General features: G+C 40.2%; 2 protein-coding genes and 1 pseudogene across 2 annotated transcripts in view; 2 read left to right on the top strand and 1 right to left on the bottom strand.

Moving 5' to 3' along the window:
* The first annotated feature begins 1,254 nt into the window (after positions 1-1,254).
* LOC104926595 (UPF0392 protein) lies at positions 1,255-3,690 on the top strand. The gene is made up of 5 exons (XM_010740479.3): positions 1,255-1,382; positions 1,862-2,493; positions 2,620-2,950; positions 3,048-3,220; positions 3,320-3,690. Exons 2-5 carry the CDS (start codon positions 1,883-1,885, stop codon positions 3,549-3,551), a joined length of 1,347 nt encoding a protein of 448 aa, XP_010738781.3. The 5' UTR covers positions 1,255-1,382; positions 1,862-1,882; the 3' UTR covers positions 3,552-3,690.
* A 4,087-nt stretch (positions 3,691-7,777) lies between these two features.
* LOC104926596 (programmed cell death protein 10) overlaps positions 7,778-17,216 on the bottom strand; it is a 14,376-nt gene continuing 4,937 nt past the window's right edge. Inside the window, exons 4-8 of the mRNA XM_027275091.1 lie at positions 10,989-11,106; positions 10,722-10,848; positions 9,647-9,725; positions 9,466-9,548; positions 7,778-8,620 (exon numbers count right to left, since the gene is read on the bottom strand). Of these exons, the coding sequence (XP_027130892.1) occupies positions 8,539-8,620; positions 9,466-9,548; positions 9,647-9,725; positions 10,722-10,848; positions 10,989-11,106 (489 nt within the window). The 3' untranslated portion in view covers positions 7,778-8,538. The remainder of the gene's footprint in view (positions 8,621-9,465; positions 9,549-9,646; positions 9,726-10,721; positions 10,849-10,988; positions 11,107-17,216) is intronic.
* On the top strand, positions 12,362-15,498 carry LOC113744589 (programmed cell death protein 10-A-like; annotated as a pseudogene).

Genomic DNA, 17,216 nt, shown 5'->3' with positions numbered 1-17,216 from the left:
GTGCTGTACTATTACTAGTTAATCTCTGGGCACATAATGAAGCTGCCATTTATAGATTGCTTTGTGCTCTGTGGGAGCTTGGAAGTGACTGGACAAATAGCACAACAGAGAAATACTGCTCTGCTGCTGCCTAATATGTTAATCCAATCATGGTTGTGTCTTCATAGAGAGGAAATGATCATTGAGTATATACAGGATGGCCAGAAGCAGCTGACAATATGTGTGTGTGTGTGTGTGTGTGTGTGTGTGTGTGTGTGTGTCTGATTATCTGGCTTGACTTTTGTGCTGCTGTGGTGATGATTTATGTTTTTATCTTTCATATCAAAGCTGCCATCTGTCATGATGAGAACACAACAAATACATTGCAGCCAGCGCCAAAGTGATGCAGCACAAGAGAATCATGGTTAATGTTTGCTCTTTGGTGACATCTGCTGGTGGAAACAACATTAAAAACTAAAAAAAAAGAAAAAAGTTTGGCTCTTTCTGGAAAGCCTGATGATTGACACCAGCTACATAAGATTGATACGGTACAACATGTAGAGATAAAGTCAAGTATTTACACATTCATACATAATGGTAGTTTATTTAAACTGTTGCAAGAGGTCTTTTTTTATCAACACCACAATTGTGTCAATATTTGTCATTGATAACACTGATTTATAACATCCATAACAGATTAAGAAATGCAGGAAATTGAATGTGTGTCACATAGATGTGTTCATGAAACTAGGTGTGTTTCTTTTTGTATTTGCTCCTGACAGTTGTAGATTAAGTTTTTAAATTTTACAAAAACTCACATTGTTCCAGATTAAGCTGGTGCTTTCCAGCTAACAAGAAGTCAGTCTGTTCAGTGCCCCTCGGGGTACAACTACTCAATATTTGGCATCAAATAATAAAATTTTGATGTCCAAAAAATGAAATCATGTTTAAGATTTGTGCTCTTTTCCTTCTTCTTCCCCCTCCTATTAATCAACTAATTGCTTGTGACCCTTTGACAGAAGAGATCTCCAAACAGTCTCCAAAGTAGTTAGTCTAGAAACACACCGATACAGTATTAGCAATCTGATAATGTCATATCTAATTATATCACATGCAGGGACATTTTCTGCAGAACCAGTACCAAACCCATTTTGAGATTTTATATAAATACAGGAGTTTAACTTGTAATGAAGTATTTTTGAAATGCTGTGGGTCCTATCTACTTCTGAAGAATCTGAGCACTTCTTGTCCTGCTGTCACACATGGTGACAACGCCTCATTTTGATTGGCTACCCAACGTTTTAACATCACCTCCTGATGCACCACCTGTGTCAATCACACACACCTGGAGTTAAAGCTGGACCCTGGCTGGAAGTTTGTCCACATGTTTCAAGCTAATTAAGGTAAACCTCTTGACACGTGGCTGTTAAAGTAACTTTACCTGGTCCATAATGACCAAACTTGAGCTTTGTTTGGCCGGAGTGGAGTTAAAAACAAACTCCACTTCCATTTCGAAAAAGATAATCAGATATTTTATCAGGCCAAATAACACATGCACACATAATATAAATGATTGAAATGACTAGGAAGGGGGCAGTAGAGTTTTGGTATGGGACATGAAAATATGCATGTTATGTTATTGGATTACCAGACCATAATAGCCTTCTCCACATAAAACACGCTGTGGCCTTTCCTCTGCTTTTCAATTGACTTTGGTTAAAGCCAACATTCATAAAATCTTCATGGTTCTTTTCGAAGTTTCAACATCCTATACGTAATCAAGAGTAAATAAAAAAAGTATAAATATTAAGTATTTACTGGATGTAATGTTATGAAGTTTTTTATGTCTAATTTCTAATGGTGCCTTTGACTTCTGCTGCAGGATCCTTCAATCTTTGGCTAAATGGAAGAGTGGAAAAAACTCAGAAGGAAGTTTTTCTTCCTCTTCTTTGGTATCTTCGTCTTCATGGCTGTGGTTGTGAAATACTCCAGGACATACAAGGTCGTCCCGCAGCCAATCCGAAACATACATAGAGTTTTGAAAGCTTGCCCCCAGGAGGTATCTGACCAGACCATCACACCGCTCAGAAATGCAAAGCATTTTCTGGTGTCTGCGTACATGGACCGTAGAGTAGAAGATTTCGATATACGCATCATTAGCATATTCAAAAGAGACTCCATCCAACCCCTAAAATGTTTGTTCTGCTGTGCGGGCATGTTATCTCATACAACACCTCCAGCAATAATTAAAGAACACCCAGACAACTTTGGTTTTGCCTTCATCACTACGTTCGTCATGTGTCAGATTCCTCAAAATTGCACTGCGACCCATGTCAGTCTTTTGACCGAGCTCGATAGTGCGAGGGTACCTACGCAGATTTGGCTCCCAATAAGAAACCAGAAGACCGCTGGGAAGGAAGACATTAAGATGCAGTTTAACATGACTGTCTGTATCTCCAACCTGTTTGAATTCAACAACGCACTTCAATACGCACAGACCCTGGAGATGTACAGGTCAGCGCTCTACACAGTGCAAAGAGTTAGATGACCGATAGCACTCATGTCTGTACAGTAAATGTTAAGCTGTGTCACACAGAGCACTGTTGAACTTCAACACCTTCATGCCTCACCTTGTTACAGGTTGCTGGGTGTGGACAGAGTGGTGATCTATAACACCAGCTGTGGACCAGACCTCAACCACCTCTTGCAAAGCTACAGCCAGGAGGGCTTTGTGGAGATGGTTCCTTGGCCCATTGACAAGCATATGAATCCATCTCATGGCTGGTTCTTCTCAACGCACGGAGGGGACATGCACTACTATGGCCAGATAGCCACGCTCAATGAGTGTCTTTACAGATATATGGACCAATCCCGCTACGTCCTGCTGCACGACATAGATGAGATTATGATGCCGTACAAACACGACAGCCTACAAGTTCTCTTGGACTTGCTCCAAGAGCAGCTTCCGAAAGTAGAGAAATCTGTTTGTGTGAATTTAAAACACAATATCTCAAGATCCATATTAATATTAATTTTTCTTTCTTTCCAACTGTATCCTTGTTCTGCAGGTTGGTGTGTTTCAAGTAGAAAACCATATTTATCCCAAGAAACCCTTTCACGAAAGTAAAAAGGAACTTCTGCCCGAATGGAGAGTAGTACCAGGATTTAACATTCTGGAGCACGTCTATAAGTGGGACAGGTTGTCAGAGTCCCTTGCGTACAAGATGATCGTTCAGCCAAGGTAAACTGACTTTTTAGTACAATGCTTTAAAACCACAGAATGATGAGAAGCAGGAGCTTTTAGATAATCTGCAAATGACTATATGTCTGTGCTTCGCAGGATGGTGGTGCAGACTTCAGTGCATTATATAACCGAGACAAGGGCGGAGCAGTTCCTAATTCCTCATGAGTTGGGTCATATTATTCACTGCCCGGTGTCCACCCCTTATGTTAAGCCGCTGAAGGACATCCAAGTGGACACACGACTGTGGGACTTCAGTGACAAGCTGATCCCTAACGTGAACCAGGTGCTGAAGAGATTGGGGCTGTTGCGTTTGGAGTGGCAGAGCTGATTGTTGGGATGGAAAAACCCAAGGACGCATTTAAAATTGTATGTATTTATCAATTATATCTACAATATAGTGGTGCTGGATTGTAGCCACGTTGTAGATTTAGCAATGTTTAATCTAATAAATGGGATTTCTGACTATACACTCTGTACCTTGGAGCTTTATGGATACATTTTAACAGGCATACTGAACTATGGTACATTGGCACACAAACAGCAATCATCATGTAAAGACTTCACTAAGATAAAAAACCCTTGTTCCAGATTTATAGAGATCAGTTTGATTGAGCCGCCCATGACCATGAGATATTGTTCATGGTCATAAATTCAGCAAAGGAGGAATCCTCTATTGTGCTTTATTTTGTTAATGAAAAGCCTCCTGGGAGTAGAGTTAAGCTTGTACTTGTATGTGCTTTGCAGTTGATCCCAAAAGCCAGACATGACACAGGAACTTTCACTTCTACAGACAAATTATGAATAAATTCTGGCAGTTATGCTGTGCCAAGGCACCTTGGCTCAAAAACAGTAATCACTGACAGACACCTTTTTTGTCTATAAAACCTCCAAGTAGTATTGTTCCAGTTCCAAGATCTTTCACTGTATTCAATTCAGGTAATCCCACGAGTGGCAACACTGGCTCGTATACTACAGCTTGCCAGGTCTGAAAGGCATACTTCCACAAAAGTAACACACTGATCGAACGTAAATGATTGAGGGCGGCTGGGATTTGTAATAAACACTGAAGAGATGAATCGGCCCACAAAAGTGTCCCCTCCAGTCTTATGTTTGAAGATTTCAATGGATACCTCCTTCAAAGCAAGCAAAATCAAGGTAAGCCACAACACACATGCTTATAGCAGCAGGAACAAAAGAGTTTTTGTCTGTTTGTCCTGCATTTAGGCAGGAATCAGAATCTGCAGCCAGACGGCAACAACGTGAAGCAGCCGTTCAGTTTCCTACAAAATGTATATTTATTCTTCTTTGATACATTTTGCAGTGCGTGAGCTGTAGTAGGGAAAAAAAAACATTCTTAAAGTTGCATCTTTATGAAATTGTGTCAGTTGGGTCTTTAAAATTTCTAAATAAATTTCACTGAATTTTCATGCAGAATGTAACTCGTGTAATCTCACGTTAAATTGGTGTAAATTGAAAATCTTTCAGGAAGAAAGGACAGCAGAGGGTCTTATTTACATTACAAGGGAATTTTCAATATTTACACAATATATGCACAGGAATGAATTTTTCCTGTAATTGCTTATAAAATCTAAAATCAATAAATTACTCATTGAGAGAAGAGTCAGCTGAGTTATTACACTTACCTGGACAATTATGCTCCCACATACTAATACATATTTATACTGTCCTTGCGTATATATCAATAGCCTATCTCACCTATACTGTAGTCATGTTTATTCTCTATATGTCTATAGTCACACCTACACTGTATAATTATGCTTGTGTTATCTGCTGCACATGCTGTATATGTCTTTGTTTATTTATGTCACTCTGTGCATACTGTTAATACTGTTAAATACGCAAATTCTGTATATATCTTAACTGATTCATACACACACACACACACACACACACACACACACACACACACGCACGCACACACACACACAAAATTACTGTGTCATGAATTGCCATTTAGATTTACAACCTTTATTAGTAGCCTCACAAAGATTAAAATGCAATTAATACAAATACAACTAATAATATTCAATATAATTTATTTGGTGATATTCTATATTTAAATCTTTATATAGTTACTTTTAAATTTTGTACTTAGGTTCTATATTCCTACACTGCTGTTTGCTGCTGGAACGCTTTAAATTTCTCCATTGTGGGTCAAATAAAAGATTATCTTAATTTATCTTATGGATAAATTGCGCGTGTCCTGTGTGTAGGGAGTGGCGGTGCTGTATGTATATAACCTTATGGATATATTAAAAACCTTTACACAGGACTAGGTGGTGTTTAAATGCCTGAAAGGGAAAGAGGAACTTATTAAAAAGATTTACAAAGCTGCAATTCACTTTTAATAACCTGCCTAGACATTAATGAGACAGCTGAATGCTTCGAAGTCCTTCGAAACCATAATGTGTCATTTTTCTTCATGTGTCCATGTTACAGATACAGGTACAATCTTCACTCTTTCTTCTTTCCCAATATTTAGTATTTAATAGTCAGTTATGCGAAGTTACGATAATTTAATCTCTTGTAGTACCCCAAATCTATTGGAGCTACAGTTAGTTTTCAGTATGGATAACATGTTTTGGCTTGCCAGGCACAATTTGCATATGTAAGGAGTATACTCAAACTATAACTTAACCAGGTGAACAAAATCTATAATATGCCCACATGAGCTACCACATTTAAATGATTATGAATGACAAATGCAGAGGGTTTGGACTGTACTTGAGTATATACCTTAGTTTGCTGTGATTGGCTATTTGTGCAATATTTGTTGTTTTGTTTTTTTGGACTTGAGTACAATTTTGAGGCACTACAGTAACTACTGTAACTGTAAGAGAATAAGATTTACAAAATGTGATCTAAATAAATAAATGTCAAACAATAGCATATGATGTACGTAGCGCTGCCTCAAAAATGAGCAAAAATAAAATAAGAGCTCATACTGTATAGATACTTTGCTCTTGTAACTGAGTATGACTGAGTATGTTTGGATGCTAATACTTTTACTTGAGTACAATTTTAAGTTGTAATGTTTTTTTCTGCACCGTGCATGCGCTCACTTGGAGAAAGAAAGCCACGATCGGAGACAGATGATGTTCCTCAACATCAGCAAGACAATGAGCTTTCAGTAAGTTATACGATTTAATATTTATACTAAGACCAGCGGCGAGCACAGATTTCACAGTGAAGCATCTGCATGTTGATAGAGCATCTCCGCTGTCAAACCAGCTAAAAGACGGATTGAGAGAGAGAGATAGAGAGAGTTTCTCACATTCAAAGAGAAGTGTTGCTGAGGGGAATCATTATTATAATTATACAGAATGACTTCCTGCTTTTAATGCTTTTCGAGCTGAGATGTCAACCCAGGACACAATACACAAAAAATTAGATACTAGGCATTTTTTGTCGTTTTAAATAACTTTGGTTTGGTCCTGCTGTTAGAGGACATGGATTTTCCATAGAGCAGAAAAGAAGCAGAGAAATTCTCCATTCTCTCCTTTGCTTCCCGGCTCATGCGGCATGTTCTAGTCTGAGTAAATCTGTACACATATCTTGTATCATACTCAGTTTTTGTCAAATTAAATTAAAACCCCTCTGAAAACCCCAGAAGGCTCTTTAACTCTGTTCTGCTGATTTTTCTTTCCCCCCAGAATCCCTAGACACTCCTCTGACTATTTTTAATAATAACTTACCCATTTCTCAAACTATATTTCTTAATCCAGATTGATGGATACCTCCTTTAATGTCATTTTGTAAGAAGAAAAAAAAATACAGAATGTTGGGAACAAACATCAATATATGATAATAGAAGTGATACAGAAATATTGATCTTGGTTTATTTTAGATCATTGGTTTAAAAGTTGGATCTGGGTCAACATCCCCACCACACGGAGGAGCCGTTTTTCTCTGACAACCCACTTGAATGAACGAAAAAACCTCTGTTCTCGCCGCAGCACCGGATCCTGTCCTAATCCAACCTATGGAGGATTACTGCATGCGTGGCGAATGTTGTCTAACCGCTTTTGTTGTGCCCTGATGAATTGCCTGAAACGATGTTAGTAAGGCTTGAGGCTGACAAAGAAGTAAATACAGCAGACCTCTGAACTCCTCTTAGCTGCTACTAACACACCAGAATCTCCAACCGAACAGTAAGACGTCAAATTGGATTGTGGGTAATGTATGCACCAGGTTCTGACAAGGAAAAATCCAAGAAGTGGACAAAAAAATTATTTCAATTGCATCTGTTTTGGTACTTTTTTTAAAAACTGTCCAGTTATATAAGTGTGGTGTTAAACATTAGTTACAACTTCAACCCTGCTGGACTTATTTGAGGGTCCATTTCATTTTATGTTTTCTTCAACGAGGGCACATTAAAAGAGATTGGTCATTTTCAGCTCACACAGAAATGAGTCCAACAAGTCTAAAGTGCTCTTTAATGATGTTCTCCATTCCCTTATTTAAAAATAAAAAAATCCACACCACACATACTGGGACTTAGACGCATTTAAAAAAAAAAAAAAAAAAGCAAAATCATTTGGAAACTATTTATTGAACATTTGCAACCAGGTATCAGTTAAATACAGAACTTTCAATTCTCTCTCTGTCCCTCAACAGCAGGGACTGGCTCCACTTCATTACACTGAGAGGAGGGAATGTTACAGGACTTGGTAAGGCGCACACTGTGCTGGAAGTCATTTGGCTTTCTGTCTTCTGGTAATAAAGAGAAACAAAATCTGAGTCTGCCTCTCAAAATGTCCAACACCTCGCAGCTAGATCCTGCGCGTACAGACCATGGCAAAATGACAAATAGGAGCCGAGAAGAGAAAACCAGTAAAGACGACTAAGACACACCTCTACTGAATGCGGTCTGAGATGTGCAGCCATGTTTGAAAAAGCTAAAAGTAAAATGATCAACATGAATATATTAGAAAAATGGCAATTAGTCTTTAATAAACACCTCGCCTCACCTACTCCCAAACAAGACCAGGGTTATAAATTAAAACTGTCCAAATAAAATCAATCAACCAAAGATTTTGGGCCCATTCAGTTCCATTTCAAGACTGGAAAATCCTCATTGGAAAAAACAAATGGCACTTTTCAGTCTCTTGAACTGGAATCTAGAATATCGACTTCAATGGAATCGACCCCCAACCCTAAAAAATCAACTCTCTCTAATTTACATATATGGGTCAGGCGCTCTTCAAGCTTCCACCGTTCTCGCAGTTTGCTCCCCACAGGACGGGGCGGAGGGGGTGTGTGAGGGGGGGGAGGGACTCCGCGGTCTCTCGAGGCTAGGCCACGGTTTTAAAGGTCTGCAGTATGAGGTTGGTTTGGTGGATGAGCCGGTTTGCACTGATGAAGACATTTAATGCCCTGGGAACACAGACAAATTCAGCGTCACACAACATGTAGACACAGTTTAAATATTAAACTATGTAAAAGGGAAGAATGGGACAATGTGGGAAATTTAGTTAATAATTGATTAGCTTATACCAACATTCCTGCCCTTAATCTCTCCCTTCTCTCTCTTGATACAAAGATTTTAAGTGAGTTTAATGATTAGATAGTAAAACAGTGACCTTTTTTTATTTGTGTCCTTGAAACCTATCTGTTCAGATTTTCTTGTATGTGAAGGACTATTTCTTGGCAGTGACTTCCTGGAGCTTTCTTGCCACCATGAGGTTGCCATGCAGCCTGACACCCAAAATATATACCCTTAAAAATAACTTAAAGTCCGTGTAAAGTAAGAATAAATGGGTTTCTGGGTTTGTCAGACCAAAGAACCAAGTGACGTGACGAACTCTGAAACACTGAGCGACAAGAATTCATCTCCATCTCTCTGCTCTGGGTGGCCTCAGCGTGTCATCGAGCCACCCTTTAAGGACCGCCCACAAAATCCTGGACTGAAAACTAGTGAAACTATTTGAACCTCTAACTCCACGTTTCAGTAATATATCGTTTAAAGTCTTTTCACATGTTTTCAGTAACTATTTTCCAACATATTCAATGTATTTTGAAGGAAATCACCTTTATACAGACTTCAGATATATTCAATAAGAATCAGAATAGGTATCAAATAATCTGATTGAGGAATAATTTCAGCATTAATCTGGCTCCACCTCAGTAGTATGATAGTTGAATGCACACTCTAACCCTAACATTCACATAAAGCTTGTCTAAAGTTGAAGCATCATTTGGGGATTCGTGGTTACACTCACTTTCCGTCTTTGAAGTATGTTTTGAGGGTGTCGCTGAAACTTTTGGAGTATTTCACAAACTCCTTTTTCTGGTGTTCCAGGGCCTTCACAAATGAAAAACAAAATACACAGACGCATCATTAAAACAAAGAAACAAAGACATTGTTGGAAACATACACAGGTGTGCGTCTCTGTTACTTACTCTGCGATTCTGGTACTGATATTTCTTAATGACATTGTTGACTGTGTCCAGGAGCTCTTTTATGGCGCTGGCTATGTCTCTGTAGGAAACAAATAAAACACAAATACTCTTAAATGGCCCACTACGGTCCAACAAAACACTACTGTCAGTTGTAACAAGTCAAAAGTCTCAGACACGACACAGCCAACTTTAAATTTCTTAGAGTTAGAAACAGTCACTTTCTCCCAATGACCTCCTTCCTTCTGATGTACAGAACTATATACCTGTCTAAGGTTCAATGACTTAAGAATTATGGTTCCACTGGGGATTGAACACAGGACCTTCTTCGTGTAAAGCAGACACTATGGAACCAGTATTCCTGTCTGGATGTCTACAAGACCTTTGAAGGTCAATTTGGACAACACTGAACTGCTCTTCCGTTCAGGGAAGGTATCTCTCATCCACAGACTCTTCTTCAACAATAAGAACTCTGGCGTGTCTACTGTAAGGCACCTGGGTGGGTCTGTCCACTTAGCCTGGCTGGTTTTCAACTTTCCCAAGTTCTCCCAAACTACATCCGTCCTCCACACACCTATACTGGCTACTGGGGGTTGTTTGAATCCGGTGCAGGACAGTGGCACTTGCCTACGATGCTGCGAATAGCTCAGGCCCGTGGTACCTCCAAGACATGGTCAAACCATTGACCCCAGCCTGTCCATTATGCTTTGCTACTGTATACTGACTGTCCAGGCTGCATGATTGTGAAACAAGCTTCCCACTGACTTTAAAACAGTAGAAACCCTACGCCCAACTTTTTGTCTAGCACCGTATATATAGCCTTCGGGAGCAAATTGGGGTTCAGTATCTTTCCCAAGGACACGTCGACATGCAGACTGGAGGAGCCGGGGATCGAACATCCTAAAACGTCTTTTGTAGACGTTCATTTTGGTTGAGAAAATATTAAAACATTTTTTGGGTTATTTGAGAAAGAAAGAAGTAAAGAAAAAATAAATGCAGCCATTATTTAATTCTTTTTTTTCCCCCTCAAAGCTACAGGGAGCCACTGTATAGGGCTGGAAGAGCGGCTCGCACTCACTTGATAGTCTGTAGGAAGCGTACTCTGTCATTGATCTCATCGGGGATTTTGCTGAGGATGTGTTTCAGAGCTCTGGCCTTCTCATTTAGGTCTGCGAACTCCTGCTCAGGCCTGTCAATCATGAACTCTGCAAGAAAACACGGTTTAGCACATTCCCCGAGAATAGTACTGACGTATACCAAGAAACTGGAGATAAGATGGATCTCAGAATCACAAAAGAACATTCCCACCACGATATCTCAGTGTTTCTTTCTCTCACATGCTCACCTTCCACATCATCGGCGGCCATGCGCAGTAGGGATTCAGTAAAGTTGATTTGGACGTTCTTTTTCTCCAAGATCTTCATTATGATGTCCTGAGTCAGGCCAGGGTTCTCCCTCTCCGCCTGATAAAAGAGAGAGTTGAATGGGTGAGGAAGAAAAATAAGCAATTCATACAGCAAAGAGGAATGTGAGGTATAGCACAGCTTGTCTTCTCCCAACAAAAGCATGTAGAGAGCTTAGAGCTGCGGGAAACAAAGACAGAACTTCAGTGAACGTCAGATGTCGAGCAGTTCAGATGAGTGCACAAAAGCTCTCCTCCTGAATAATTCAACCTTGAATTACGCCAGCCAGGAAGCAGCGGGGGCAGTAGAGACACCAATCAGTGAGACAAGTGAACAAAAGACCCCCACAAATGTCATAGTAAAACAGCTGTAAGGTGATCGCTTCTCCCTTTGGTCTGGATAACGACGAAGCTGCTTCTCCTTCATTAATATTTCATCTGTGCTCACTGTGGATACTACTGCTCGTCGGCAGCGGCGCAGAGATGATCTGTGTGCTTGTACGATTCCAGCGCAATCACAGCAGTGAGCAGATAAAACAAAAAAAGAAAAGGATCAAGACAGCGAAAACTACAATCAGGCATCACTTGTAAAAATCACACCAATGGTTTGAATATCACCTTTGATGTCATAAAGACAGCAGCTCAGTTCATTTCTAAGTTATCTTTCATGTAACTGGGGGTGCTCCAGCTCAAGCATCAGATAAACTGAAGCTAATAGTCTTTATTGGTCTGAGTAATAACAATAATCAGATGAGACAAACTAATCAAAAACAGTTTACATGATGTCATACTCTTGATGAAAAAAGGTCAACGTCCAAAAGTTTAAAACCTATCAACAGGTCACAGTCTTAGGATGGAGCATTACTGATTATTAGGGCCCGAGCACGAAACCGTGCGAAGCCCTATTGTATTTCAAATGTTTATTATTTTTAGGGCCCGAGCACGAAACCGTGCGAAGCCCTATTGTTTTTCGAATGTTGTTTTGATTAGTTTATTTCATCTGATTATTGTTATTACTCAGACCAATAAAGACTATTAGCTTCAGTTTATCTGATGCTTGAGCTGGAGCACCAGTTACATGAAAGATAACTTAAATGAACTGAGCTGCTCTTATGACATCAAAGGTGATATTCAAACCATTGGTGTGTTTTTACAAGTGATGCCTGATTGTAGTTTTCGCTGTCTTGATCCTTCTTTTTTTGTTTTATCTGCTCCACTGCTGTGTGATTGCGTGGAATCGTACAAGCACACAGATCATCTCTGCGCCGCTGCCGACGAGAGCAGTAGTATCCACAGTGAGCACAGATGAAATATTAATGAAGGAGAAGCAGCTTCGTCGTTATCCAGCCAAAGGAGAAGCGATCACCTTACAGCTGTTTTACTATGACATTTGTGGGGGTCTTTTGTTCACTTGTCTCACTGATTGGTGTCTCTACTGCCCCCGCTGCTCTTGGCTGGCGTAATTCAAGGTTGAATTATTCAGGAGGAGAGCTTTTGTGCACTCATCTGAACTGCTCGACATCTGACGTTCACTGAAGTTCTGTCTTTGTTTCCCGCAGCTCAAGCTCTCTACATGCTTTTGTTGGGAGAAGACAAGCTGTGCTATACCTCACATTCTCTTTGCTGTATGAATTGCTTATTTTTCTTCCTCACCCATTCAACTCTCTCTTTTATCAGGCGGAGAGGGAGAACCCTGGCCTGACTCAGGAATCATAATGAAGATCTTGGAGAAAAAGAACGTCCAATCAACTTTACTGAATCCCTACTGCGCATGGCCGCCGATGATGTGGAAGGTGAGCATGGTGAGAGAGAGAACACTGAGATATCGTGGTGGAATGTTCTTTTGTGATTCTGAGATCCATCTTTCTCCAGTTTCTTGGTATACGTCAGTACTATTCTCGGGAATGTGCTAAACCGTGTTTTCTTGCAGAGTTCATGATTGACAGGCCTGAGCAGGAGTTCGCAGACCTAAATGAGAAGGCCAGAGCTCTGAAACACATCCTCAGCAAAATCCCCGATGAGATCAATGACAGAGTACGCTTCCTACAGACTATCAAGTAAGTCCGAGCACACACTCGACAACCCGCATGCCGCTCTTCCAGCCCCTATACAGTGGCTCCCTGTAGCTTTGAGAAAAAAAAGAATTAAATAATGGCTGCATTTATTTTTTCTTTACTTCTTTCTTTCTCAAATAACCCAAAAAAATGTTTTAAATATTTTCAACCAAAAAATAAACGCTAGACGTTGTAGGATGTTCATCCCCGGCTCCTCCAGTCTGCATGCCGACGTGTCCTTGGGAGAGACTGAACCCCAATTTGCTCCCGAAGGCTATATAATGGTGCTAGACAAAAAGTTGGGTGTGAGGGTTCTTACACTGTTTTAAAGTCAGTGGGAAGCTTGTTTCACAATCATGCAGCCTGGACAGTCGTATACAGTAGCAAAGCATAATGGACAGGCTGGGGTCAATGATTTGACCATGTCTTGGAGGTACCATGGGCCTGAGCTTTCGCACATCGTAGGCAAGTGCCAGTGTCTGCACCGGATTCAAACAACCCCCATACCAGTATAGGTGTGGGAGGACGGATGTAGTTTGGGAGAACTTGGGAAGTTAAAACCAGCCGGGCTAAGTGGACAGACCCACCCAGGTGCCTTACAGTAGACACGCCAGAGTTCTTTGTTGAAGAAGAGTCTGTGGATGAGAGATACCTTCCCTAACAGAAGAGCAGTTCAGTGTTGTCCATTGACCTTCAACGGTCTTGTAGACATCCAGACAGGAATACTGTTCCATAGTGTCTGCTTTACAGACAGAAGGTCCTGTGTTCACCCCAGTGGAACCAGAATTCTTAAGTCATTGAACCTTAGACAGGTATATAGTTCTGTACATCAGAAGGAAGGAGGTCATTGGGAGAAAGTGACTGTTTCTAACTCTAAGAAATTAAAGTTGCTGTGTGACCATCGTCTGAGATTTTGACTTGTTACAACTGCACAGTGTTTTGTTGGACCGAGTGGGCCATTTAAGAGTATTTGTGTTTATTTGTATCCTACAGAGACATGCCAGCCGCCATAAAAGAGCTCCTGGACACAGTCAACAATGTCATTAAGAAATATCAGTACCGAATCGCAGAGTAAGTAACAGAGACGCACACCCTGTGTATGTTTCCAACAGTGTCTTTGTTTCTTTGTTTTAATGATGCGTCTGTGTATTTTGCTTTTCATTTGTGAAGGCCCTGGAACACCAGAAAAAGGAGTTTGTGAAAATACTCCAAAAGTTTTCAGCGACACCCTCAAAACATACTTCAAAGACGGAAAGTGAGTGTAACCACGAATCCCCAAATGATGCTTCAACTTTAGACAAGCTTTATGTGAGTTGGGTTAGAGTGTGCATACTAATCACTTAGAGTGGAGCCAGTTAATGCTGAATATTCATCAACGATTATGATACCTATGACTGACTTATGAATATATCGAAGTCCTGTAAAGGTGATTCTTCAAATACATTGAATATGTTGGAATAAGTTACTGAAAACATGTGAAAAGACTTGACAATGAATATTACTGAAACGTGGAGTTAGAGGTTCAAATAGTTTCACTAGTTTCAGTCCAGGATTTTGTGGGCGGTCCTTAAAGGGTGGCTCGATGACACGCTGAGCCACCCTGAGCATACCCCTCTGCACCTAGCAGAGAGATGGAGATGAATTCTTCTCGCTCGTGTTTCAGATTCGTCACGTCACTTGGTTCTTTGGTCTGACAACCCAGAAACACATTTATTCTTACTTTACACAGACTTTAAGTTATCTTTAGGGTATATATTTTTCAGGCTGCATGGCAACCTCATGGTGGCAAGAAAGCTCCAGAAGCATGCCAAGAAATAGTCCTTCACATACAACAAAATCTGAACGGATAGGTTTTCAAGGACAAAAATAAAAAAAGGTCACTGTTTTACTATTCTCATTCAAACTCACTTAAAATCTTTGTATCAAGAGAGGAGGGAGAGATTAAGGCAGGAATGTTGGTATAAGCTAATCAATTATTAACTAAATTCCCACATTGTCCCTTCTTCCCTTTTACATAGTTTATATTTAAACTGTGTCTACATGTGTGTGACGCTGATTTGTCTGTGTTCCCAGGCATTAAATGTCTTCATCAGTGCAAACCGGCTCATCCACCAAACCAACCTATACTGCAGACCTTTAAAACCGTGGCCTAGCCTTGAGAGACCGCGGAGTCCCTCCCCCCCTCACACACCCCCTCCGCCCCGTCCTGTGGGGAGCAAACTGCGAGAACGGTGGAAGCTTGAAGAGCGCCTGACCCATATATGTAAATTAGAGAGAGTTGATTTTTTAGGGTTGGGGGTCGATTCCATTGAAGTCGATATTCTAGATTCCAGTTCAAGAGACTGAAAAGTGCCATTTGTTTTTTCCAATGAGGATTTTCCCTCTTGAAATGGAACTGAATGGGCCCAAAATCTTGGTTGATTGATTTTATTTGGACAGTTTTAATTTATAACCCTGGGTCTTGTTTGGGAGTAGGTGAGGCAGGTGTTTATTAAAGACTAATTGCCATTTTTCTAATATATTCATGTGATCATTTTACTTTTAGCTTTTTCAAACATGGCTGCACATCTCAGACCGCATTCAGTAGAGGTGTGTCTTAGTCGTCTTTACTGGTTTTCTCTTCTCGGCTCCTATTTGTCATTTTGCCATGGTCTGTACGCGCAGGATAGCTGCGAGGTTGTTGGACATTTTGAGAGGCAGACTCAGATTTTGTTTCTCTTTATTACCAGAAACAGAAAGCCAAATGACTTCCACACAGTGTGCGCCTTACCAAGTCCTGTAACATTCCCTCCTCTCAGTGTAATGAGTGGAGCCAGTCCCTGCTGTTGAGGGACAGAGAGAGAATTGAAAAGTTCTGTATTTAACTGATACCTGGTTGCAATGTCATAAATAGTTTCCAAATGATTTTGCTTTTTTTTTTTTTTTTAAATGCGTCCACGTCCCAGTATGTGTGGTGTGGATTTTTTTATTTTTAATAATGGGAATGGAGTACATCATTAAGAGCACTTTAGACTTGTTGTATTCTCTGTGTGAGCTGAAAATGACCAATCTCTTTTAATGTGCCCTCGTTGAAGAAAACATAAAATGAAATGGACCCTCAAATAAGTCCAGCAGGGTTGAGTTGTAACTAATGTTTAATTAACACCACACTTGTATAACTGGACAGTTTTTAAAAAGTACCAAAACAGTAGCAATTGAATATTTTTTTTGTCCATCGGATTTTTCCTTGTCAGAACCTGGTGCATACATTACCCACAATCCAATTTGACTCTTACTGTTCGGTTGGAGATTCTGGTGTGTTAGTAGCAGCTAAGAGGAGTTCAGAGGTCTGCTTTACTTCTTTTCAGCCTCAAGCCGTTTCAGGCAATCTCAGGGCACAACAAAAGCGGTTAGACAACATTCGTCACGCTGCGTAATCCTCCATGGTTGGATTAGGACAGGATCCGGTGCTGGGCGAAACAGAGGTTTTTTCGTTCATTCGAGTGGGTTGTCAGAGAAAAACGGCTCCTCCAGTGGTGGGAGATGTTGACCCAGATCCAACTTTTAAACCAATGATCCAAATAAACCAAGATCAATATTTCTGTATCACTTCTATTTCATATATTGATTTGTTGTTCCCAACTTCTGTTTTTTTTTTCTTACAAATGACATTAAAGGAGTATCCATCAATCTGGATTAAGAAATATAGTTTGAAAATGGTAAGTTATTATTAAAAATATCAGAGGAGTGTCTAGGTTCTGGGGAAAGAAAATCAGCAGAACAGAGTTAAAGAGCCTTCTGGGGTTTTCAGAGAGGGGTTTAATTTATTTGACAAAAAACTGAGTATGATACAAGATATGTGTACAGATTTACTCAGACTAGAAACATGTCGCATGAGCCGGGAAGCAAAAAGAGAATGGAGAATTTCTCTGCTTCTTTTCTGCTCTATGAAAATCCATGTCCTCCTAACAGCAGGACCAAACCAAGTTATTTAAAACGACAAAAAAATGCCCAGTATCTAATTTTTTGGTATTTGTCCTGGGTGACATCTCAGCTCGAAAAGCATTTAAACGAAAGGAAGTCATTCTGTATAATTCTAATAAATGATTTCCCTCAGCAACACTCCTTTGATGTGAGA

Source organism: Larimichthys crocea, chromosome XXIV (assembly GCF_000972845.2).
Source record: "Larimichthys crocea isolate SSNF chromosome XXIV, L_crocea_2.0, whole genome shotgun sequence".
In the NCBI taxonomy this organism is placed as follows: Eukaryota; Metazoa; Chordata; class Actinopteri; family Sciaenidae; genus Larimichthys; species Larimichthys crocea.
This window is presented reverse-complemented; position numbering and strand designations above follow the sequence as displayed.